We start from the raw sequence: 25,747 nt of genomic DNA, 5'->3' as shown, positions 1-25,747 counted from the left end.
TTCTCTCAGAGCTATCAGGAGATCTCAGTAAGTCTGCAATGTAAGATAGAACTCGTGGCTGAGGGAAACTGAGGTTATTCTACTTTACTAATAACTCCCCCTGGTCTGGGGAAAAGAAGCAAGGTGTCCATTGGCACCTGCTCATTAAAAAAAACCAAAACAAACTCCTTTTCTTGGCAGTGACTAAACCTCCCAAGTCAAGTCACCCTGATGTAACCATACAGCAAAGAAAGAGGAAATGGATTTTTGCCCCAGCAGAAACAACTCTCTTCTTGATCAGGAGAGAATATTCCCAGGGAAGACTTCGGGAAGGAGAGCCTGAAAAACTCACTCAAAGCATTCATTCATTATTTTATTTTATATTTTCCTGAAGGCTCCTTGCCGGGAAGGAGCGTGGCTGATGTAACTATGCAGCAATGGGAAGGCTTTGCAGAGCTCACACATATTTAGGGAGGCTGCTTATTGGGGGGGGGGGGGAGGTGCGGAGAGAGATGGGGAGCGCTGGATCTCGAACCCCTGGCCTTGCAACTTTTGCCGGAGAGGAGGAAAAGGAGCGTGAAGGCTCCCTCGCCACATATGCAATTCACCGCCCCCCCCCTGGAAATGCCCCCTTAGCTTATAGGGCCCACCCACTTTGCTAGTCAAACATTGCAGGGCTGGCGCGTGTCTCCCCCACTTTACTTTCCCCTCCTGCTCCCCCCACTCCCAAGATTTGCAACAGGGGGAGAGGGGGGGTGGGTGGGGGGAGGAGGAGGAAAGGAGAGGAGGATCCACACGACCCGGGCCTTGCAAAAAAGAGCAGCATGCAACCAACCCCAGAAGCTTGCAAAAGTCCGGGAATGGGGAGGCAATTCGCCGCCGCCGCTGCTGCTTCTCCTACCTCGTGGCTCCAAGGGGTGGAGGGGAGAGGCTGCCTTTCCCGGCCCCCTCCTCCTCCTCCTCCTCCTCCTCCTCCTCGCGGCAACGTGCCTGCAGGTCCGGCGGGGGGGAAATCTCAGCCAGCAGCCATGTTGGTGTAACTCCGGCAGGCACGTGGGAGGGGGTGGGGAAACACACCTCGGCTCCTCCTCTTACCCATAATGCTCGCCGGGGAAGCGGCGCTGCTAGGACGCGGGCGCCAGGGGGCGCTATGTGCGCAGGCTTCTTCGCCGCCGCCGCCGCCTCGTCGCGGAGAGGCTCCCTTGAATAAAAGGAAGCGAGCAAAAGCGTACTGGCAGCGGTGGGATTCGAACCCACGCCCCCGAAGAGACTGGAGCCTTAATCCAGCGCCTTAGACCGCTCGGCCACGCTACCGAGATGGGAGAGACCGGCTTCCACATCTTCTTACTCATCCCTGTTTGAATAATACTGAAAGTTTATGGTTTTGTTTTCCCTCTCCGTCAAGGTGTACAGCTCGACTTTCCATATTTTATTATTCCCTGTTTAAATGACAGTAATCACCATAATACTAATGCTTTGATTTAATTTTTCTTCCCCATTAGAATCTGAGTCGGCCTTCCATATACTTGGCCCTGTTTTAAGAATAATCATACATTTATTTCTCCCATCAAGATCTGTCAACCTTCCATGCTTTAGACATCCTTGTTTAAATAATTGCCATCATAATTATCATACTGGTCAGGGTCCCTTTACCTTTACCTTAATACTGTGATTTAATTTTCCTTCTCCATCCAGATCCCAAGTTCACCTTCCATATTTTACCTGGCCCTGTTTAAATTATTATTATTATTATTATTATTATTATTATTATTATTATTATTATTATTATTTTATCCTTCCCCATCAAGGTGTGAAACGAGACAGAGCTGTATTTGTGCAGATAGCACAGTGCATGAAATAACAATAGGTGCATTGAAATTAACAGTTATGCTATGGAAATCTATTATTATTATTATTTTGTGTGGCTGGTCAGCTTGCAGGAGGGAAAGCAACTCTATAATCAGAATTAGGCTACCAGCTAACTCTTTGGGGAAAGATTCCGTCAATTATTCATCATGAAGGCTATATGAAGCGTCCATATTCAGAGGCAGTATATCTCTGAATACCAGTCGATGGGGAGAGCAACAATTGCCTTCATTCCCCTGCTTGTGTGGACTTCCCAAAGGCATTTGTGAGAGGCAGGATCCTGACTCAGCTGGTCCTCGGCTCTGACCCAGCACCCAATGTTCTCATCAGCCCGGTCGCTAAATAGAACCTGCAGATTCAGAGACAGCGTACCTTGGAATACCAGTTGACGGTGGGAGCAAATATCTTGTCTTCATCCTCACCTTGAGGGTCTTCCTGGGGAACATCTGGTTGCCAGAAAGGTTTTAAATGCACATTGGCTTTAAATGCACATTGAATCCCATAATTCTTTGGAATACTCCAAAGAATTCTGGGAACTGTAGTTTGCTGAGGGTGCCGTGGAATGTAGCTCTGTGAGGGGGTAAACTATAGTTCCCGGTATTCTCTAGACACCTCCCTATGCCACTTTTTTTCTCGCCACAGCCCAGTCCCGGGTTAAACCCTGTGGAGGCCCCGTGGCAGTCGGAATCGGGGGGGGGGGGGAGATGCTCTAGTGGGATAACAGTGAACTAAGAAAGCATGATTGTAATTTTCTTTCAAGATCAAATCAATATTATTTTTGTCTGTTGTTGCGGGGCCCCTAAAAGCCATGGGACCCATAGACTGCCTATTTGGTAATCTGGCACTGCCGCAGCCCATCTCTTTGCAAGCTTTTTTGCCCCTCAGCCAACATCACTCCTTGGTTTGCAGTTTGGCTCAGAAGAAAAGCACTAAGGAGAGTAATTTCAGGGAATTAAGGTGCAGAGGGGATCCTGCACTCCTCACTCCATGTCTAAAAAAACCAAGCCCCCACAACTTTAGTTTCTACAGATGGGGAAGATCCTTTCCGCCACTGTTGTCATAGAGATGCAAGAAGGCCATAGCCTCCAGGTTGCGGTGAGGGCCATCTTAAAGGAGGTGTGACTAAAGAAGAGCGAGTAGTTAAATAACAGTTAACCTAAAATGTTTAAAGGTCTTTAAAGGCTGCAATCCTATGCCCAGGTACCAGGGCGTAATCTCCATTGAAATGAATGGGACTTACTTCTGAGTAGACATGGAAGGATTGCCCTGTAAACATTTTGCTTCTTAGTGGAGCCTGGGGGATTCTCAGGCCCAGGGACCAAATGCGGCCCTCCTGGCCCCTCTATTTGGCCCTCAGAATGTTCCCCAAGTCATCTCTTCCTCTGCCTCACTGGCTTTGCTTCTCCACCCTGGGTGTTGAATGGAAGATAAAAAGGTCTGTGTGTAGAAATTTACATTTGTTGCTCCGCTGACTACAGCCATGTGGCCCTCAGCAGGTTGCCAAAAGGGAATGTGGCCCTCGTCTTGACAAAAAACATTATCCACCCCTGTCTTAATGAGGGTTCACATAGAATACTGTGCACATGGTTTCTTTTATATCCCTCAGGTAAAAGGTCTAAAAACTTGCTATTTTAACTGAAAGCTGAAAATTCTTCAAGGAGGCATAGAGAATCTCTGAGGGAGCCAGGACTCTGCCTTGTTTCTTTATGGCTACAGTCCTGTGAAACAGAGAGAGGCTGCAGATTGTGCAGAAAATTACACATAAGTGCAGAAAAAATAAAACGGCAAGGTTAGCAGACTTTCAGAACATTGAGGAAAGATATTGTGGCCTGGTGTTGTGCAAAAATACTGAGAAAACATGACTTCTGGGCCATGAGACAGCAGAAATGTATGAGTTCTGAACAAAGAATTAATTCCATTGGTTCAATGCCAGGTGAAAAGGGTTTTTTGAGCTATAATCTTACAGCAGTGTGTGCCTAGTGCCTTTGTTGACATATTTTCAGCACCAGGTAAAAGACTTTAACGTTTTCCCCAGGCTTTCGATAGACTACGATTATGAAGTTTTGTTACTAGGGTGCTGCCCAAATTTCCCATGGCTTTAAAAGTCTAATAAATAATCTCCAGAGTTCTCACACAATTTTAAAATGTTAATTTCTATAAAATTGTAAAAGATTCTGGGTGCATTTCATCTGGGTACATGCCATTTGTCATGATTGCTTTAGTTGAGATTTCTACATTGCTGGGGGTTGGTCTAGATGACCCTTGGGGTCCCTTCCAACTCTACAATTCTATGACTCGAAGCATGAAGATCATGTTTTCTTCATAAAGTGCTTTCAGCCCTGTGGCAGCCCAGTTCATTTGATTTGGTGAAGGGTTGACAAATGAAAATGCATGCTGCAAGTGAAATCTCCAAAGAGAGTGGACATGGCAAATTAAGGTGCATAATGAAAATCTGAGATGAATGAACATTGTAGGGAACTTACTAATAGGTCTTCTGTTTCTGCAGTGAAGTAGCAGATAGTGACTTGCATTTATTGCTCAAGCTTATGATAGGCGAGATGACAAACTAGGTTGGAACGGTCAGAAGTGTTTCTTTCCCGAATCCTGGAATTATGGGGCATTATACACATACAACAACAGGTGAGGCCAGTTGGCAGAGACCCATGACAGGGCCTTTTAGGGGACCTTAAGGATGGGTTAAACTGCCAGTTTTGTTCTCTCTCATTTTTACGGTTTTCAGTTCTCCACATTTCCATGTAAGTTTACAATTTTTAAAAGTTCACATGAAAATGCAAACGTTAGTGCTAATTTCTTCTCATATATTCAATTTTTGGCAAAGGAATTTCCCCTAATACAATGCACTTTTGTACATTACTTATATGCATTTTTATGGACACTTTACTCCAGTATAAACATTTTTGTACACATTATTTGGCTGGAGAACTGCATTGAAGTGCAGACTTCAAAGGATGGCCGTTTTAGTTTGTGTTGTTTTGGAAAGCATGGATTTGGTGCGTTTGCCTTAATCTAACTTCTCCCCAACTCTTAGCCACCCCACAACAATGTCCTGTCCAAGCCCAGGTCACCAAGTGTGGTTTTTAACTGTATTGTATCCTGCCCAGAAACTGGCAGATTAGAAATATACTAACTTGAATGAATGAAATAGCATCCTGCTGGTGCAATGCAACGGACTGGTGAGTCCAGCATTCTCTTCTCACAAAAGCCAACCGGATTCCTGTGGGAAACCCACAGAGGGCATGAGCATCGCACTGCCATGCACTCTACATGGGGCTGCCCTTCGACCTGGTCCAGCAGCTCTAGCTGGTGCAAAATGTGGAAGCCAGAGCGCTGATGGAGGCACATGGCCAACACCTTTGTGGAAACATCTATAGTGGCTATCCATTTACCCCCAAGCAAGGTTCAAGGTTTACAAGGCTATCCATTTACCCCCAAGCAAGGTTCAAGGTTTCCTCCTGGGCCGTGTTCAGAAAGTGGTGGGGGGGGATGAGTGCTCAGACCTCTGGGCTCTCACTTGTGGGGTGCCTCAGGGTTCTGTCCTTTCCCCCATGCTTTTCAACATTTACATGCAGCCGCTGGGATAGATCATCAGGAGGTTTGGGCTGGGTGTTCATCAGTATGCGGATGATACCCAGCTCTACCTCTCTTTTAAATCAGAACCAGTGAGGACAGTGAAGGTCCTATGTGAGTGTCTGGAGGCGGTTGGAGGATGGATGGCGGCTAGCAGATTGAGGTTGAATCCTGACAAGACAGAAGTACTGTTTCTGGGGGACAGGAGGCGGGAAGGTGTGGAGGATTCCCTGGTCCTGAATGGGGTAACTGTGCCCCTGAAGGACCAGGTGCGCAGCCTGGGAGTCATTTTGGACTCACAGCTGTCCATGGAGGCACAGGTCAAATCTGTGTCCAGGGCAGCTGTTTACCAGCTCCATCTGGTACGTAGGCTGAGACCCTATCTGCCTGCGGACTGTCTCGCCAGAGTGGTGCATGCTCTGGTTATCTCCCGCTTGGACTACTGCAATGCACTCTACGTGGGGCTACCTTTGAAGGTGACTCGGAAACTACAACTAATCCAGAATGCGGCAGCTAGACTGGTGACTGGGAGCGGCCGCCGAGACCATATAACACCGGTCTTGAAAGACCTACATTGGCTCCCAGTATGTTTCCGAGCACAATTCAAAGTGTTGGTGCTGACCTTTAAAGCCCTAAACGGCCTCGGTCCAGTATACCTGAAGGAGCGTCTCCACCCCCATCATTCTGCCCGGACGCTGAGGTCCAGCGCCGAGGGCCTTCTGGCGGTTCCCTCATTGCGAGAAGCAAAGCTACAGGGAACCAGGCAGAGGGCTTTCTCGGTAGTGGCGCCCACCCTGTGGAACGCTCTTCCAGCAGATGTCAAAGCGATAAACAACTACCTGACATTCAGAAGACATCTTAAGGCAGCCCTGTTCAGGGAAGTTTTTAACGTGTGATATTTTACTGTATCTTTGGTTTTTATGGAAGCTGCCCAGAGTGGCTGGGGAGGCCCAGCCAGATGGGCGGGGTATAAATAATAAATTATTATTATTATTACAAAACCCTGAATGAGAGAAGTACGTTAGGCACCATCTGAACCCAAATGTCCCAGCACAGCCATCAAGATAATCTGCAGGAGCATCACTGATTTTTCTTTTGAGTTGATGAGGCTCATTTGGCAACATCAACCTTTCATTTCTTTGGCCCAGTCTTGTAGAATGCTCTTCCAGTTAAGTGAAACAGCAGGCATCTTCCATATTCACCTTTAAATGTTTGCTGAAAACATTTCCATACCATCATGCAGACAATAAAAATATTTTCTGTAATAGTCAGCTGATGATCGGTAATTTCAAATCCTTATATGGTTTTTATTGTGTATATGCAATTAGACACCAGATCAATAATGAAGTTGACATTCCTGACACAAGAGTCCCGAAATAAAGACACAAGCTTTGGATAAGATTCTTCTTCATAAATTTATTGAAAATGTACCTATCACAACATTTTTGTGCTTCTTCCTTTCCGTCAGGCAATGTAAACATGATACAGGAACTCAAGCTTCTTATCCTTTGCAACAAAGCTCAGCAAAATCTTTAACAAGTTCTGAGTACTTGTCCGTAACTATCAAGTACCCTCCAGCAATTCTTGCTGTGGAATATGCCCGAAAGATCAAACCCAGAAGGAGAACATCTCAAAAGCGAAGTGCTGGTGGCAGCTGGAAGGTGATTTCAGGATTTTTAGGTTAGTAAATCAGGAAACAAGTGAAATCTCCAAAGAGAGTGGACATGGCAAATTAAGGTGCGTCATGAAAATCTGAGATGAATGAACATTGTAGGGAACTTACTAATAGGTCTTCTGTTTCTGCAGTGAAGTAGCAGATGTTATTAGAAATTGCTTTCATCTCTTGAGTGGCTTGGTACAAAGGCGACAAAGTTAATTAACTAATGATTAACAGTCTGCTACTTAACTGAAAGTCTGGCTGTCACAAATGTTTTCTTAAGGAATGGAGAGCCAGAGGCCCAATAGTTACATGCAGTAGATGCAGTCAGGAGTCTACAACTTTGGATTGCAGGTGGGGGAATCACATGACTGAGTGCTCCTCTATACAAAATAAAAAATTACTCTGACTGTAGAAATCTAGATGCTAGGTCCTAGTTCTAGCCTTCTCCCTGATATCTAGTTTTCTATATATAGGTGTTTTTTTAAAAAAATAAATAAATGCATGAACATTAAAGCATGTAGTTTGAAGTCTAGATAGAGATTCACCATCAAAATTCAGAATTAGGCTAGAGGCCTCTGAGAACTTCACTGGGAATGGAGATGTCACTAATGATAATAAAGCGGGCAGGAAAAAGTGATGCTACCATGGAAGAAAGCACAAAACCATTATTTGCATAGACAAACAAGCAAGGACTGTATTGCAGAGTGATGTCAGAAAAGTTGTTGCAAACCAATCCTATCTATGCTTAAAGGTAAAGGTAAAGGTACCCCTGACCGTTAGGTCCAGTCGCGGACGACTCTGGGGTTGCGTGCTCATCTCGCTCTATAGGCCGAGGGAGCCGGCATTCGTCCGCAGACAGCTTCTGGGCCATGTGGCCAGCATGACCAAGCTGCTTCTGGCAAACCAGAGCAACGCATGGAAACACCGTTTACCTTCCCGCCGGAGCGGTACCTATTTATCTACTTGCACTTTGACGTGGTTTCGAACTGCTAGGTTGGCAGGAGCTGGGACCGAACAACGGGAGCTCACTCTGTCACGGGGATTCAAACTGCCAACCTTCTGATCGGCAAGCCCTAGGCTCTGTGGTTTAGACCACAGCGCCACCCACTTACTGGGAAGTAAATCCCTCCAAGTTCAGTGGGGTTTACTTCCAAGAAAGCCCATATAAAATTGCAATCTTGGAGACATTAAGATCATTTTTGGTTGCTTCCAAACTTTTCTCTGAAATAGCCATCCCTTCTTCACTTACTTTTTCACGGGGAGTTCATTGTATTTACTGTTTTCGAGCTATATATTACTAATAAAATAACCTGTCCAAGTGTGCACAAGCAATGCATTTTAAGGACAAATGTGCATTTAACTGGAAGTTGTACAGGCTCTGCCTGTTTTATCATATCCTGTTCAGCACAACTGGTGGATTAGTAACGAACTGTACCCCAATTGCTCCTCATTTAGCCAGGTGTGTTCTGTGAAGGGTGGCAGTGGTAGCTAACATAGCAAAGTGATCTCATTGATATTAAAGTGCTATTATGCTATAAAAATCACACACAAAATAGGAGAAACTATTAATTGAAGCTCACTCCCAGAGAAGCTGATTAAAGGGGAAATTCATTACTAATTCCTGTTCACTGAACATGAAGCAATAAGATGGGCTAAACCTGTGAGGAGCTTTTAATTAACACTGCAGAAGGCATTTTGCTGAAAAGAGACTCACTTGTGAGTACCGTAAACATTAGATGGCTCTTCGACTATGGAGAAGGACATTGCTATACAATAATAGTGCTTATTAATTGCTATACTGGATCTCCTTTTCACTTCCAGCTAATTGCAGAAAAGCAATTCCTCTGAAAGGGCTCTAATGTCCGTACACTTTCATTTCCATCAGGATATGCAAAAACAGCACCTTATTTGCTACTGTTGCATTCATTTACACCCGGAGTGGGGAATCTTGGAGCTAGGGGCCAAATGTGACCATCTGGATTGCTTTGCCTGGTCTTCTGAATTCTCCCCATGCTGTGTCCCCCCCCCCCCCCGGATAAACCCACCTCATGTTCTTCTCCACATCATTTAGTGCTTCTGCCTTGTTGGAATGTGTCCTTCATCTGTGATAATATGTGCCTTGTTTGCCTGGATGGAGAAATGTGTTTGGGGTGTGTGTGTCTATGTATATAGCTGGAATTTTTGTGGCTGAAATGTATTCTCCTGTACAACAGGTAAGTGTCACACCTGTTGCTACGCCCACTTTCACCTCTGGCCCTGCCCAGCACTGCCATGCAGACACCCATGAAGAAATGGAAGCGGTTGATCTGAAAAGGTTTCCCACCCTTGATTTATATCTATTTTATTTTGTTGTCCTTGTCATCTGTGCTGGAAGGCCAATTGAGGAATATAAGGAGGCATCAGTTCTTTTCTGCACTGTATACCTCCAAGGATTATTTGGCGACACCTGCCATCAAAGTTTGGTTTTTTGGACAGCTTGACTTGAACAGTATCCCAGTTTTAATGTAAAGGCTGAGAGTCAAGAAAGCCATCATGTTAAATTGCACTAAGACATGAAACCCCAGGATTCCATGTTTAACAGGTCCCTTTCTCAGGATAGATGAGTTATTACAATGAACAAAAACAACAACCTGGCAACAACATGTCATGAGCAGAATTTTGTTCCTCCTTCCTGTTCTTCGGTTTCTTTCCATTGTTCATTAAGAACTTATTCAAACATACAGAAAGGCATATGGTACAGGTTCTCTCTCACAAGGCTGCATTTCCTCAAAACAAAATGTAGAATATAATTTGCCTGATTGATCAAAACATCACATCATAATCTCCTTACTCTTCAAAGTCATGAAAGGATTATGAATCGGGCTGAAAGCTTCTAGCTCAGTTTGCAGGGAGACTTACACAGCACTTTCAAATGTAAACACTGAGGTGGAACATTTCTGTAAGAGGACTGTTCCTCACGCACCTCTTGAATATTTAAATTGGCTCCTAAACCACAGAACAGGATGAGATTGGAGAGAATCACTTCTCAGGGTTTTTCTTTTCAAAGAATTTTAAAAGCTTGAGCAGGGGGGGGGGGACAAAATCAGCAGACTGCAGGAAATTGGGAAAGGTTTGCTCCCTGTGGCAACAGAACAAGGAGTCTACCACCATCCTGGCTCCATGATTAATAGGCAACAGTGGTTGTACAATGAAGAAAATAACACCCTTGGATGTATTCCTAATTTACAGCTTCTTCCAAGTTCAAAGGAAGGAGGTTCCAGACTGCCTTCCTGCCCATCACCATAGAGTCAAGAACTGTGGGGATAGAAGGTCCACCATCCCCAGTTCCTCACATCTATTATATCCTAGACTGGAGGATCAAATCTTGAACCAATAACAAGCATGCATTTCTAACAAAAGAGACCCAAATGCAAAAAATATCTGCATTTCCTAATAGAGGGAGGCAGAGATAGAAGAGGGAAGTAAAACATGAAGCAACTTTCTATTGTGCCTACCATAAAAGTGGATGTCTGCTTTATTTCTTCCAAATGAAGAGACAGGCTTCCCTGGTTGGACCATTTGTACAAAATTATCGACAGCAACTGATATTGCATCTCTGAATGTCAGTAACAGTACATTTCACCACTCCTGCTTTGTATTTCTGTTCCAACAGAGTTAGAAAAATCGTCATATGAAAAACACAATTATCAGTTAACACCACATAAAAAAACCTTTTTTTAAATTTCCTCCCACCCCCATGCACCTTGCACAAAATAAGAGTCTTTTAAAAAAGCATCTATATTGATATGCGCGCGCACACACACACACACACACACACACACACACACACGGAAACAGCCTTGGTTCAAGTTTCATTCCTCCATCATGGCCCAGGCCTCTTCTGCTTTCTGGTAGTACTGGTTGGCCAATCTCCCCTTCATGGCTTGCATAGCAGCTTCCGCAGCTTCAGTAAACAGCTCACCTAAGAAAAATGGATGGAGAATCACATGAAGGATGTCTCCAGTTAAGAGATGGATGGATCTGTCAATTTAAGTCATTAATAATGTGTTTCCTGGAAGGAGCCTAGGTGGAGATCCCACTCTTATGGAGAAGCCATCATTTGTTAACTATGCAAAACTGGTATGATAGGCTTTGGAAGGTTGCACTTGTAGGCAAACTAACACAACATTGCTGAGTAGTCAGAGACAACTGTAGCAGAGATAAATTTTAAGATGAGTAGCTTCCATTTCTTTCATTAATTCCTCACCAGAAGAACCTCCTATTCACTTTTCTTTTTGGAGAGTTATGTTATCTCAATACTCTAGATTTTCTTTATTTAGATATCACGTCCCAGAATTTCTCCAAGGTTTAAAGAAGGTTGTTGTTAACTTCACTGTTGCAATTGATGCTACACATTTGGCATTTATAAATGTATACTTTTCAAAGTGTGTAATGAGGATGTGTGGTTCACCTGTGTATTCCTTTTCTCAATGTGATCTTTGGAATGTTTTGCGTGTTTATATCAGTTTGTTTGTTTTAATGTTCCTTCTGCACTATTATAAAATTATTATTTTTAAAGAAAACAGGATGAAGGATCACATGAAAGGCAGCTCCAAATAGGAATGCATGGATCTGTCAGTTACGGGTTGTCTCTTGTTTTTCATTTTTTTCAATCCTAAGTTTACTTCTCCCCGTTTCCACATCAGTTCATGATTTTAACAAAAATCCTCTTGAAATTTGAATGAATGCAAATTAATGCAAATTTCTGCTAATGTTCACATGCATGCAATTTTGCCTAACACACACATTTTTACAAAACAAATACGAAAGCTTTTTTGTATATTATTTTCACTGAAATGTGCATTTCTATGCAAACATTCCCCCAGTATATGCATTTTTGTACACATTCCTTCACTGGAGAACTGCACTGCAGAATTCAGGGAAGTTTAAGTCTCGAACAATTGGATTCAAGGCAGCTTATAAAGATTAAGACATACACAGATAAAGAAAAAAAGAAAGCCAACATTGTACCTGATCTCTGTGGGTCCTTGTCTAGATGAAACCCTCCAGTCATCAACATCTCGGCTTCCCTTGCTAGGAGTAGATACCGGGGCTCATCCTGGGTCCCATCGTATTCCCCTCCTTCGTCGTAATCTGTCATGTTCAATGCCGAATTGTACCAATGTATGGCTTCCTTCCAGTCCCGGCACCTGAGTAATTAAACAACAAATCAATCATGGAAAACTCCAAGGATAATTTTTTTGGGGGGTTGGAAATATACATTTGGAGCTGCTTAAAGATTTGATCTTGCATCCTGCTGAGTCTTGTTATTCGATCTGCCAAACTCTGCAACAAGGGTGGGCAATCTGGCCACAGGAAAGTGCCCTAATTTCATGCAGGCTTCGGCCTCTTTCATGTGGGTTAAAACGGAGATGGCACAGAGAGAAAGGGAGGAAGGTGGCAATAAGAGAGAGGGAAAAGAAGTGGTGGCCAAAAGGAGAAAAACGTGGCAGAATGAGAGAATGAGAAAAGAAATGGCAGTATACATTTAAAGCACTATGGTACCACTTTAAACTGTCATGGCTTCCCGCAAAGAATGATGGGATCTATAGTTTGTTAAGGATGCTGAGAGTTGTTAGGAGATCACTATTCCCCTTATAAAGCTACAATTCCTAAAGTGATTTAAGAATCAACACACACACACACACACACACCTGCCACTTGTCAGAGGCCCTTAACAAAATAGTACCTGTCAGGAGGAAGGTTCATGCCTGTATCAAATGCTCTAGCAACAAGAATCATGGAAGGACGGTCTCCTGCTTCTGATGCTCTGCGTAAATAATCAAACCCTTTGCTTCTATTTTCCTTGATGTCCTGTAAAAGCAAAAAGAGGATAACGATCAATTATCACAGTTGCCATATTGGCAACTATTGTCAAGAGATTTTTGTATGGGATCTTAATCTACTGGAACATTGTGTAAGGTAAAGGTAAAGGGACGCCTGACCATTAGGTCAAGTCGTGGCCGACTCTGGGGTTGCGGCGCTCATCTCGCTTTATTGGCCGAGGGAGCCGGCATACAGCTTCCAGGTCATGTGGCCAGCATGACTAAGCTGCTTCTGGCGAACCAGAGCAGTGCACAGAAATGCAGTTTACCTTCCCGCCGGAGCGGTACCTATTTATCTACCTGCACGTTGACGTGCTTTTGAACTGCTAGGTTGGCAGGAGCTGGGACCGAGGAATAGGAGCTCACCCTGTCGTGGGGATTCAAACAGCTGACCTTTTGATCGGCAAGTCCTAGGCTCTGTGGTTTAACCCAAAGCGCCACCCGCATTCCTTGGAACATTGTGTATTATCATCTTAATTAAAGATATGGAATGGATGGGTGGTGGAGGGACAGAGTGGGCAACTGCAGGACCTGTAAGGTCAGGAGCCCATAAAGTTTTCGCCACCCTGGAGTGGTAGGAATGTGCAGAAGGCTCAGGGAATAGCTCAACCAGTTTCTTACTCTTAGCTCCTCCCCACAAGCCCTCTTCCCAGCTCAACCCCCACCTCACCAAATATCCTCTGTGCATACCACAGATAAATAAGAGATGGGGGGGGAGAGGTGTTCTGTCTTACTGTACTGCAGCTGGGTATCAGGTTGCCAGGAAGAGACGCTGCATTTGTGGAATGCTGAATGTGACAGCTAACAAAAGGATGTTGGTATCATTCCCATTTGAGGGGACAGGGAGCCTTCCACACACTATGCAAAGCAAACTGCCTCCCGGGCAGCAAATCAGGGCTCAGCAACAGTATTTGTAAGATACATGGGCAGCAGCAATGCCAAGGTCAGGCTCCGGAACAACATCCAGAGCCCAGCTCAACTGAACGAGCAAAAGGGTCCCCTCAACAATATTTTGAAATAAATGTAGTACGATACATTAGCATCTAAAGAGCCCCTCCCCTCTTTAGATCCTCTAAAATTACCCAAATGTACCACAGACGGTAATTTACCCTCGCTAGATTCAACGTGCTGCCATCTGCCTTATTACAGGGCAGATTCGAGGGTAAACCATACATGGAACGAGTCTGTCCCTGCAGCTTGATGAAGGTAGAAACTGTCTCTCATGTCTTTTTACGCTGCTGTTTCTACGGGGATATACGCTTGGTATTTATCACTCCTGTTATACAAAAATCTCTAAATGGGTCTGAACTTCAATATCTAAAACTCCTGGTAGAGGACAATGATCTCGAGATCACGCTAAGGGTGGCCAAATTCTGTGCGACTGGATAAAACTTGGGGAACAAGCTGTACTACCAAAATGATTAAGGTTTTAAATGATAATTTTAGGTTATATTTTAGTGATCAGGATTTAATACATATTTTTAACTGTCACTAGATCTGAATTGTCTCTGTTATACCCAGTTGCAATTCAATGTATTCCTGTTGTCTTTTATGATTTTCCTGATATTGTAAGTGAGGCAGAACTGGTCTGCAACCGTAATAATAAAATTCATTCTTTCACTCAAATGTACCACAGTACGTGTGTTGGTCTCATTAACACTTCACATTTCAAGGTGTACAGACAAATGTGATTCACAAGAGTCAGAAGCGTCCCCAAAGGTGATCTGGTTCAATCCCCTGCTACGAAAACCCGCTGCTACAATAGCCAACATCCCTGACTTGTTTCTGTGTTCAAACACGAATCCAGAGGTGTGGGAATAGTCATGCAGGAGCCCCGTTTCCTCTCCAGGTTTTGGCAACTTTAAGCACTGCCTTGCTTACCTCTAGTGTGACCTCAGAGAGAATGTGATGGGGCAGCTGGGAGTACATGAGCCCTAAGCCAACAATGGCTTCCAGCTCTCCACAGTCAGCTGCATGCTCCAGGTGAAAAATGGCCGATTCCTCATCCCACTCCTGGTCTTTCTCACAGAAACGGCCCGCTTCGTGATAACGAACCATGGCCAAGTGCACCTGTGAGACAGAGAGACATCAAGAGAACGGAGGAAATCAGAAAGGAAGATGACCCAATGAAGAATAACCCGATGGCCTGCTCAGTTCTGCAAAATGTTTTCAAGGAATCGTTTTATGATTATGTATGTTACGTCTGCTCTTACATGGAACTGATAGTGGTCTCCCATCTAGGGGGCTGAGCACATCCATACCATGCTTAGTGTTAGCAATGCCGCCACACCTAGAACACTGGGCATTGTTCCGTGAAACCCTGAAGCAATATCTTAACCTTAAAAGCCAGCAAGGTAAATTCCTGGAAGTGGATTCACAGGACAATCTTAGTACTGCCTGGGATACTATTTCCCCCCTCCCTCCTATTCAAGCTGGAGAAAAGAGTGGTGTGTGGAGTGGTCACCAAATGCATGCTCTATCTCACCTAACGCCACCATGTATTTAGCTTGTCTCAGAGGAACACCCATGCTAACCAGAGGAAGGAACAGCACATTTTGAATGCTTTCAAAGTCACTTCTGCACTGCAACTGAGGCTGTACGGACAGACACGGCTTCATTGTTGGTGCCCTGCACAGATCCTCTTGCTCCCCCTGGATGCAGTCCTCAAAAGGCTGTAATATGGATGAACAGCTGCCCAGGGGTGCCGGGTGCCAATACTAAGCCTCCTCAAAAATACAGTATTTTCGCTCTATAAGACGCACCAGACCACAAGACGCACCTAGTTTTTGGAGGAGGAAAACAAGAAAATATATTCTGAATCTCAGAAGCCAGAACAGCAAGAGGGATCACTGCGCAGTGAAAGCAGCAATCCCTCTTGCTGTTCTGGCTTCTGGGATAGCTGCGCAGCCTGCATTCGCTCCATAAGATGCACACACATTTCCCCTTACTTTTTAGGAGGGAAAAAGTGAGTCTTATAGAGCAAAAAATACAGTACTATGAAGCACTTCCCAGGGGAAAAATAAATCTCCTAGCCATTTGCTGCCCCTGAGGAAATATCAGCGGCTCATCCCTGAGTAGTAAGGCCAAAATAAACTTTTTTTTTGTTTTGCTTTACTAATCTTTAGTCTCACTGAGACCTCTAAGAGGGAGGTGTTTAACTCCTTTCTCTGATGCCCTTTCTCTAATCTAAATTGTCCTATCCCTGGCAACGCTGACAACTCCATAGTCACCCAGTAAGTTTAAATGCATTGTCAATGGAAAATTAAGTATTAGTTGATGCACAGATTACAAGTTTATTCCTTTTTTCTGGCCCTAGAACCAGGCTGGTCCTCTTTACTTAAGGAGACAAGCAATTTATGTGAAAACCCTCGTTCTTTCTGCAGAGTGAGCCATCGGGGCTCAGGTGATACTTGGTGCCTGCCAGATGCAAGAGACTGTGTGGTGATCAAACCTTCCCAAGGATGGACTTCCCAATTTTCTTCTCAAGCTCCAAGGCATTGAGTCTCTGCACTTCCACCGCCACACAGGAGGGTCTGTGAATATGAACTCTGGAAGCGTTGTAGAGATTCCATTTCTCCACACTGACCTAGAACAGGGTGAATGCATCGTGACTTGAGTTTGAAACGTAAAAAGAAAAAGAAAAGGAAAAAGAGAGGGCGCGTGCTGCCCTGTCTAAACAAACAGCGCCAACCGATAGATCCCTCTTGTGCCATGAATTTTGATCAGCAAACCTTTATAGTTGGGCTTTTCAAAACAGAAATGTGACAGCAGCAAAGGGGTGAAAACAACATCAACACCTAACTCTCTGCCCGCAACCAGAATTTCTAGCAACTTTGGAGAACAGGCAGGTCACACCCACAAACTCCTGGTTTAATGCTGCATTACACAACCAGATGCCTGGAAAGTGTCCTTAGAAGCTTTCGCCACCGGTACCCCAGACATCTTTGTGGTCCTTCTTCTTTCTGAATCCATAGCCCACACTTGCATAAAAGTATTGCAAGGTTATGTACAAGGATAGTATCAACAAAAGAGCCATTAAGAATCACTAAAAAAATAAATCAATAAATAATCATCTCTATTTTTATTGTTGTTGATTTGTCTACTGCCCTTCATCCATAGATCTCAGGGCGGTTCAACAGCATTAAAAATATACTGATTGGTTAAAAGAAAAAATGTTATAAATGCCTGTCTGCACACAAAAACGCTTTCAAAAGATGTCTAAAGGATGGGAGGGATGGTTCCTGAAAAACTTCACTGGCAGGGAGTTCTAGAATGCAGGGTTTGCCTCATTAAAGGCTCGGTCCCTAGTGAAAACCGACTAGAACTCAGGTGGGTCAGGAATAGTGAGAAATAAATGATAATAATTGGAATAAACAATCGCCTTAAAACCACAGCAGCCTGAAAGGCAAGGAACCATTTCCAGGAAGAGATCCCAAGTGTCATCTTTCTAGTCCAAGACCCTGCAATGCAGGAAATGCATCATGTAGAAATCTTTTTGGGGGGAAAACATGCTTAAGCCCTCAGATCAGCCTTCCCCCAACGTTCCCGCCCCCTGGATGTTTTGGAATACAACTGCCACCATTGAAGGCCATGCTGCCTAGGGCTGGTGGAAACTGCAGTCAAAAGCACCTGAAGGGAACCAGGTTGAGGAAAATAGGAACAGGACAGTAACAATTGAAACAATCTCTCTTGAAATGATGCAGATAGCAGGCACAGGCAGGCTAGATAACAGCATGCTGTTCTCTTTAAGTCTCAGACTGCGGCTTGGCAATAACATGGTAATTTCAATGTGTCCATCTGTCCCCATCAGTACATATGCCTGGAAACTTCCGCCAATGAATTGCAAATGCCTATTTTCAGCCATTTTAAGTTGTTCACAATTCTTCTGGCAGTTAAAAACAAATGAATCCAACTTTGCGGGTGTCAGGAAATATACTTTTTGAAATATGGCAACCCTAAGCTTCAACTAGCTTATCTTTCTTTTTGTTTAGAATGAGCTGGTGGGTTTTTTAAAAAATTGCTGTTGAAAATCATGAGTAAGGATGAATGAATGAACGCATCAAAAGAAGTTTCATTTGAATTAACAATAAAAATAGAAGGAAATATAGAAGAAAAAGAGCAGCAGTAATGAGAGACTTTTGCGTACTCCAAGATCTGGAGCCTTTTGTAGAGAAACATTCAAATAGTGTGGACAGAGCAGCAACAGCAGAACAGAATGAAAACAAAACCAAACAGAGGGGAAAAAGTTAAAGCAAATAACAGCATGTAACTGAAATATTCATGCAGAATCACCAGTTTGCTCTGAAGACTGGTTTTAGTGGTCACAGAGGATTTATTTACAACAGCATTTCTCTAATTAGGGAGGAAAAAGAATTAAAAAGTCAGGGTGAAATATTACTCTGAGAAAAGCTAAGTGCATTAATATGCATATGATATTTCAGGACCAAACCACAGCAATCAGCTATTACCTGAAGACATTTTATGCTTTACTTACCCGTGCAGAGCTGCCCAAACTGTCTTCGTCAGGTTCGTGTCTCCGGTTGCAATTGGAATGCCCCTACATTAATGTTAAAAGAAAAGAAAGGTACAGAATATGACTCACATTTTGCTAAGAACCTTTGCAAAATCAATCCCCTTTCCCAAGATTTTGGAGTGATGCATTCATTTCAATATGAGTAAAGTTAAATATTTCAAATAGTGAAACAGAAAATGAGTAAAAATGATGTTAGTTCTTATCAGTGCTTTTCTTCAGGGGTTACTCAAGGGTACAAAATGTACTGGCGCCTCTTTTTTGCTGTTGTTAAAAAGTGGGGAACTTACTGTAACAACTTCATGGTACCGACCTATTTTTCTAGGGGGGAAAGCACTGGTTCTTATAACAATAGCCGGAAGAGACATGAAGTGTGTCCCTTCCTATCTCACCTGGGGTGACTAACAGTTGCCCATAGGTGAGCAGAGAAGTGCAGGTGAATCTGTCCCCTTTTTGCTATACTCCTCCTGTCCTCTTTCCTCTGATGTTAAGGTCAGGAAAAAGAGAGGTGGATAGAGGAGACAGGCACCTGCCACAACATGCCGTTTCTTTCATGTAGGCTGCAATCACACTATGCATTTAAACACACTTGACTTCCCACAAAGAATCCTGGGAACTTCAGTTTACCTTTTCCAGACCTATAAGTCACGGTGCCCTTAAACTACAGCTTGATACCCTCCCAGTTGCCTGCTGTGAGCTTCTGCTCACAATTCAAATTCATAGAATGAAAAACAAGCAGCAAATTATATATGGGTTATATAATACAAAAATGAGGGGGCAAGGGGAAGGCTTATTCACTCTGGAGGGGAAAGGCGTTACTTTTTCTCGGTGATCCATGTCTTCTTGTTCACTCCTCTTTTCGCTGGGGTATCCACTGTCACCTCCATTTTCAGAGTCCTACAGAGAAAAAACAGGATACAATGCCAGTACAGTGGTGCCCCGCAAGACGAACGCCTCGCAAGACGAAAAACCCGCTAGACGAAAGGGTTTTCCGTTTTGGAGGTGCTTCATAAAACGAATTCCCCTATGGGGTTGCTTCGCAAGACAAAAAAAATCTTGCATCCCCCCCCCGCGGGTTTTTTTCGCTTTTTTCGCCCTTTTCTTAAGCCGCTAAGCCGCTTATCAGCTGTTCAGCTGATAAGCCGCTTAACAGCTGATCGCTGGAAGCCGCTTGACAGCTGTAGCGCTAATCCGCTAAGCTGTCAATGGGCTTGCTTCGCAAGACAAAAAAACCGCTATACGAAGAGCCTCACGGAACGGATTAATTTCGTCTTGCGAGGCACCACTGTACTTTCTCTGAACTCTTAATGTGCAAAAGCAGTACAAATACCCCTGCTTTATAAATTCAGCTACAGTGGTACCTCAGGTTACATACGCTTCAGGTTACATACACTTCAGGTTACAGACTCCGCTAACCCAGAAATAGTGCTTCAGGTTAAGAACTTTGCTTCAGGATGAGAACAGAAATTGTGCTCCGGCGGCACGGCAGCAGCAGAAGGCCCCATTAGCTAAACTGGTGCTTCAGGTTAAGAACAGATTCAGGTTAAGTACGGACCTCCGGAACGAATTAAGTACTTAACCCAAGGTATCACTGTATTTCCTTCCAGGACAGTCACATAGCAGCTTTGCATCTTGTTTTCTCAACACAACAAACTAGACATGAAAAGACTATTCCTAACTAGCTCAGGGAACTTGTGATACAATGATGGAAAATCAAGATGACTGGGAAAGTGTGTGTGTGTGTGTGTGTGTGTGTGCGCGCGTGTGCGTGTAGAAGCAGCAGCAGGTAATAAAGATCTATACTATAGATTGCTAAGTCTATACTGAAATGAATGCCCACCAGAGATACGACGTCTGCTCTAGAGCAGGTAGGCAAGATGGCATTATTTTCCATTCCACACTGTATTCATTACATGCAACAGTTTCCGTTCCACCACAGGTCAGCCTCACTGTTTTGTTGTGGCAAAATAACTTTCATAATTTATGTAATTATGTTATACCACCCCGCTCATTTCAGTGCAAAGGAAACCCAATGCAAGAGAGGCATAATCAATTAATATCATTTGCTGACTGAAAGCAACGGCGGCAGCAAATACCGATCGTATTCACCGGATTGATTTCCTTTCTGGACACGAGCTAAATATGCAAACATGAGCCATTTCCGCTCCTTTTTCTGAAATTCTTCAACATCCTTCTCCTTTCTGACTAGGAGAGTTTTGTGGCATTTTAAAATGCATGGAACAAGAGTGAGGGTCTTACATTATATTTGTTTTTTGGTTTTATTACTTTTAGAAACTGAAATCAGCCACAGAAAACTAAACTAAACTAAACAAAACTGAAATCAGCCACAGAAACGAAACGAAACTAAACTAAAATAAATAAATAAATAAATACATTAAAAAGACTAAACACTGTATGGAGTACAGTGTCGAGCTCATATTTAAATTGAAACAGATAAAGCTTATACAGTCCCTCTGCATGGAATGTTGGGCTTAGACTGGACATGGCAACCAACAACCACGTTTAAATACATGAGAACTGATGAAATCACATTGAAAAGGGGTCACCACTGTGGGGTTTGTGAGTTCACATGTGTTCTCAGAGGTTGTCCCTAGGGCATGCAGGAACCTACCTCACTCCACCTTGCTGAATTCAGGATTATAAAGATTATACAGTGGTACCTTGGGATGCAAACGGGATCCGTTCTGAACCCCGTTCGCATCCTGAACGGAACGCAAGGCGCGACGGTGTGTGCACAGGTCGTGTTTCACCGCTACCGCGCATGCATCATTTTGAGCATCTGCGCATGCGGCGAAACCCGGAAGTAACGCACTCCGTTACTTCCGGGTTGCCGCAGAGCACAACTCGAACGTGCTCAACCCGAAGTGCATTTAACTCGAGGTATGACTGTATCTTGCCTCACCAGAAGATATTTCTACCCACCCTCCGGCAGTAAATTAGGATTGGGGGAGAGTAGCAAAAACACTTTTTCCAAGCATAAATGGTGGTGGGAGATGAGTCTGCATGTGTGCGCATGTGTGTGCAGGGCATGAGTGCGTGTTGGAAGCATGCAAACGATGCACGCAACAGTTTATCCAGTTTGCATGTGTGGCCACGGGCCCAAAAAAGGATAGCAATCCCTGCCACAGAAAGAGTAGCTCTGGTTGGAAGAAAAGCACTTGGGCAGAGGGGCTGGGGGGACAAAATGAAAGGTGAGATGATGATACTGCCCTCCTCAGGTGCACGCCTCTTTGCTTTTAAAATCAGATTCCTATCTCACTCTTTCTGTGTGGCTGGGGCAGCTCTTAAGAACATCAGAGCAGCCCGGCTAGGTCAGATCAAAAGCCTATCTAGACCAGCATCCTGGTCTCATAGAGGCCCCAAGGTGTCTATGTGACGTTACACACACACACACACACACACACACACACACAACTGCCACAATCACATCTACCTTGGCACTTACCCGCTGATTGTCAAGGCCATCATGAACCAAGTTATCCACTTCATTGAATACCGGCCAGTCTAGGGGGCAAAATGTTACGCATTAACTCAATGGCAATAGTCACAAAACACCTCAGGGCCAGAACCAACTAGACCTAAAACAGGTCCAAGGTACAACCGATTGGCAACCTGCGCTGTGCATCACCGATAGAAAAGGGGATATGCCCAAAGCCTGTTTAGGCTCAAATTAAACTCCCTGCCAAAAGGAGCAGTCATTGGTGGTGGTGTTGTTTCATTCAGTGTTCCAATAAGGCCACCAGGGATCTGGTACGGGGGGGGGGGGGAAGAGATGTCAGCCCCCAAAGGCACACAAAGGGCAGCCATCTTTTTTTCCATACACTTCCCCTGCACTTCAGAAATAAATTTTAAAAAATTATATATTGCCATTTGTCAAAAGACCACACTCCTCTTTGTCCCATGCCTAGAAAACGCAGAGCTGGGCGGTTCTGCCTTTGCCCTGCTGCTCACCCTCAGAAAACCAACTATTTTCTGTGGAAAACCTGCTTGCCGTTTATTCCTATTCAGCACTAAATTGTGGGTTTTCTCAGGGAAAAGCAGAAGGGCAAACTGAAGTTTACAACACAAATGTCAATGCTATCTGCACAAGGTAGAAACAAAAAAGTTACATAAATACAATTAGAACAGTTGGAAATACATAATATAATACAAATTAAAAAGGGAGAGAAAACCAGCAGTGGGGTGTCTAAATAAAAGAGAGAGTCCTGCATTGCAGGTTTGGATTAAACGGCCCTTGTGGTCCCTTTGAACTCTACAGTTCTATGAAATATAGAACCTTCCCTTTATTTAAGACATACACTGGCTTCCTGGGAGCATTATAAAAGATCGTTTTACCATGTGAATACACTGAAGCTACCAACTGCTCTAAGCAGCTGTAAAATGTTTTAAAAATAAAGGAGGCACAGCTTGTAAGTATATCAGTTGTGTTTTTGCAACGCATGCATATCGGTTCGTAGAATATAGGAGGGAAATCCACATGCATTTGTTCCCATCTGTGCATGGTCTGGGGGTGGCCAAAATGGGTAGGCCCATCCCTAAATGCCGAGTGAGCCAGAATCGTCCGACAACCCTAGACGCCACTTACGCAGATGTTCAGTTTTGTGGCTGTGGGGTGTCGCTGAAGAAGGTGAAGAGGGCAACGAGTCGAAGGCCACATCGCTCATGCTCTCATCTCCAGAGTTTTCGGACAAACGGAAAAGCAGAGGAGGCCGGCTGCCAGAGATGGTTCTGACACGGCTGCTGCCACATTTTTCTTCTGTGCCTCGCAGAACGGTCTGAGCGTTTTCCTTGGCAAAACAAAACAAAACTCCACATGGAAGTGCCTCAGATATCAGGTTCCTGTTTTCTCTTCACAACATTTGAAGAGATAAGCCACGATCCAGTGACACGTTCTAGGCATGGCGGGCCCAACGCAGCCTTTTCCAACTTGGTGCCCTCTGAGTATTGTGGACTACAACTCCCAGCAGCCCCAGTCAGAAAGGGAAATGCTGCTGTTACGTAGTCATAAAGAGCTGCCCTGCCTTCACCAACTATTTCAAGGGAAGATGTAGACTGGGGACAATGAAGGAAAACATCTGAAACAGACCCAGGGCCCAAACTAGACTCAATGCATCACATCCACACAATATACTTAAAACACATGGCTTCCCCCACCCCCCAAAGAATCCTGGGAAATGTAGTTCCTTCCCCATGGAGCTAGGATTCCCAGCACCTTTAACAAACCACAGTGTTTGGGGATTATTTTGGGAAAGCCACGTACGATGTGGATGTGTCCTGATTTATGCAATTAGAAATTGTGAGAATGGGTTAAAGAAATAGAAAATAGCAAGTTCTGTGCCTGGAGTAAGAGGAATTTTACCCCTTAAGGACAAAGGGGTAGAATTGTCCCAATCTCAATTGGATGCTATATGCTTTGGGAAGAAAGACTCCACTGGTAGAAATGAAAGCTTTCCTTCCAATGCAAACAGCATATCCAGGACCATGGCAGAGGGGGTGGGTGGGGAGGACAAAACTGCTTCTTGAATGACCAGAGGCATCATTTTAATTTATACGCTCCATTTCCAGCTCAAATGGATCAGCAGTGATTAGATGCTGCTTAGCTGTCTAGATGTAGAAGCAGACCTGGATATGATAGCAAAAATGGGTCACAGTTTAGTGATACAAGAGGGAGCACTTACAAGCAATTTATTACTTCGAAATAAGGCATCTTTCTCTTTGGTGGAGAGGTCAAAAGGTGTCAGTCCCATGCTTTTGCAAATCTTGTTGCAGGAATGAGAATGAAAGAACAAGGCCATCCCTCGCACACCTGAGGGTATCAAAAGAAGAATTTCAGCATGCAAAGCTCTAAATCTCCCCCTGAAATTGTGCAGAAACAGGCATCTCTCACTGTTGTCAAAACACCTTGGGACTTCAAAATGTTGCACATGAATAATGGCATGTTTAAACAGGGTTATGGAATTTTATTTCAAGGGAAAGAAGCCACTAGGAGCCACATTATTAGGGCTCCTTGACCAATGGCTGCAACGTAAGGGGCAGTTTGCCTCAGCATCGGCCCCAAAGCCCATCAGCATTTCGGGGTTGGACTAGATGACCCTTGGGGTCCCTTCCAAATCTACAATTCCATGATTCTATGAGTCGCTTCACTAACAAACTACCAGGGCTACAAAAACGACAGGCCAGGTTTTACCTAGGTTGCCATCGCCAAAGTCTGTGCCACTCTCTGTGTGGATCTGAGGGTCTGTGTAAAGATCTCCGACTCCTTGGATGTCAACGACAATCAGCTGGTGTCCCGAGCGTTCAAACGTGAAATGGCTAAAAGCCTGCAGGAAATTGTAAGCTTAGCAACATAGGAAGCTGCCTTATATCTAGTCAGACCAACTGGTCCATTTAGTTCAGCATTGTCTACCCCAGCCGTTCTCAAAGTTCTCACTTCCACACACACACCCCAACCACTTGAGAATTGCAGAGGTTCTTGACGGACCACTTACTGATTTTCTGCCTGCCTGCAGCAATTGCAATGCTCTGTGCTAGATGCCATGTGATTTGTAATTGCATTTTCATTGCTTCGTTTATTTCTCATGCATTGCATTTTACTGTGTTTCAATTTGGATTCTGCAGAACGCAAACTGAAATACAGTAAGATACAATACAGGAAACAGAAGGAGCAATAAAAATGCAATTGGAAGCGAATAGGAATATTTCAAGGGATGGATGCGCTGTCTCCCGTCTTCAGCCACAAATTCACGGACACGCCATGAACCACCTGAATGAAGCTTGTCTGTGGACCTCAGTTTGGGAACACCTAATCTATGCTGAATAGAGTGGCTCTGCAGGAATTCAGATAAGCGTCTCTGCCAGTGGGCTCAAGAGATGCTGGGGACTGAACTATGCAGAGCAGGTGCTCCACCACTGAGCTACAGCTCTAGCTCCACATAAATATGGAACTTCCACCTGGGAAGCTGTACACACAAGCCAGCAACCTACAGAGGCTCAACCACCCAAAAATTAGAGGCCACAGCACAATGGAAAAACAGGCTCATCTCTTAGATTAGGAACTTCTGCACACTAATTACTTCCCACACAAAGGCTTGGCCACACAGTTCCCAACTTTTCAGAAGCTACCAAGGTACGAGTATAGCATCGGGACCAGCTCCAAGACAACATAAGGCAGAAGGCAGACTTGGAGCTCCTGCCTTCATTAAGCAGATATCAAAGTATTCCCATTTTCCTAACTAAAAA

The 25,747-nt window shown here is 44.2% G+C and overlaps 2 protein-coding genes across 6 annotated transcripts in view; both read right to left on the bottom strand.

Moving 5' to 3' along the window:
* POLR3E (RNA polymerase III subunit E) overlaps positions 1-1,040 on the bottom strand; it is a 38,768-nt gene extending 37,728 nt beyond the window's left edge. Inside the window, exon 1 of the mRNA XM_081889182.1 lies at positions 881-1,040. The gene's annotated coding sequence lies outside the window, so the exon portion shown is untranslated. The remainder of the gene's footprint in view (positions 1-880) is intronic.
* A 5,789-nt stretch (positions 1,041-6,829) lies between these two features.
* The window catches only part of EEF2K (eukaryotic elongation factor 2 kinase), a 46,460-nt gene continuing 27,542 nt past the window's right edge, over positions 6,830-25,747 (bottom strand). For 4 of the 5 annotated variants that reach the window (XM_081889159.1, XM_081889161.1, XM_081889162.1 and 1 more), the window contains 11 exons: positions 24,696-24,828; positions 24,187-24,314; positions 23,094-23,295; positions 21,954-22,012; positions 19,307-19,384; positions 18,452-18,514; positions 16,409-16,543; positions 14,839-15,027; positions 12,822-12,946; positions 12,104-12,282; positions 6,830-11,054 (listed from right to left, as the gene is read on the bottom strand). In XM_081889159.1, coding sequence (XP_081745285.1) covers positions 10,945-11,054; positions 12,104-12,282; positions 12,822-12,946; positions 14,839-15,027; positions 16,409-16,543; positions 18,452-18,514; positions 19,307-19,384; positions 21,954-22,012; positions 23,094-23,295; positions 24,187-24,314; positions 24,696-24,828 — 1,401 coding nt within the window. In that variant the 3' untranslated portion in view covers positions 6,830-10,944. The remainder of the gene's footprint in view (positions 11,055-12,103; positions 12,283-12,821; positions 12,947-14,838; positions 15,028-16,408; positions 16,544-18,451; positions 18,515-19,306; positions 19,385-21,953; positions 22,013-23,093; positions 23,296-24,186; positions 24,315-24,695; positions 24,829-25,747) is intronic. The other variant, XM_081889163.1, reaches the window with a different exon arrangement.

The sequence above is a fragment of the Podarcis melisellensis genome, assembly GCF_964234715.1.
Source record: "Podarcis melisellensis genome assembly, chromosome: 14".
Classification (NCBI taxonomy): domain Eukaryota; kingdom Metazoa; phylum Chordata; class Lepidosauria; order Squamata; family Lacertidae; genus Podarcis; species Podarcis melisellensis.
The sequence above is the reverse complement of the archived record's forward strand: the minus strand, read 5'-3'. Positions and strand labels throughout refer to the sequence as shown.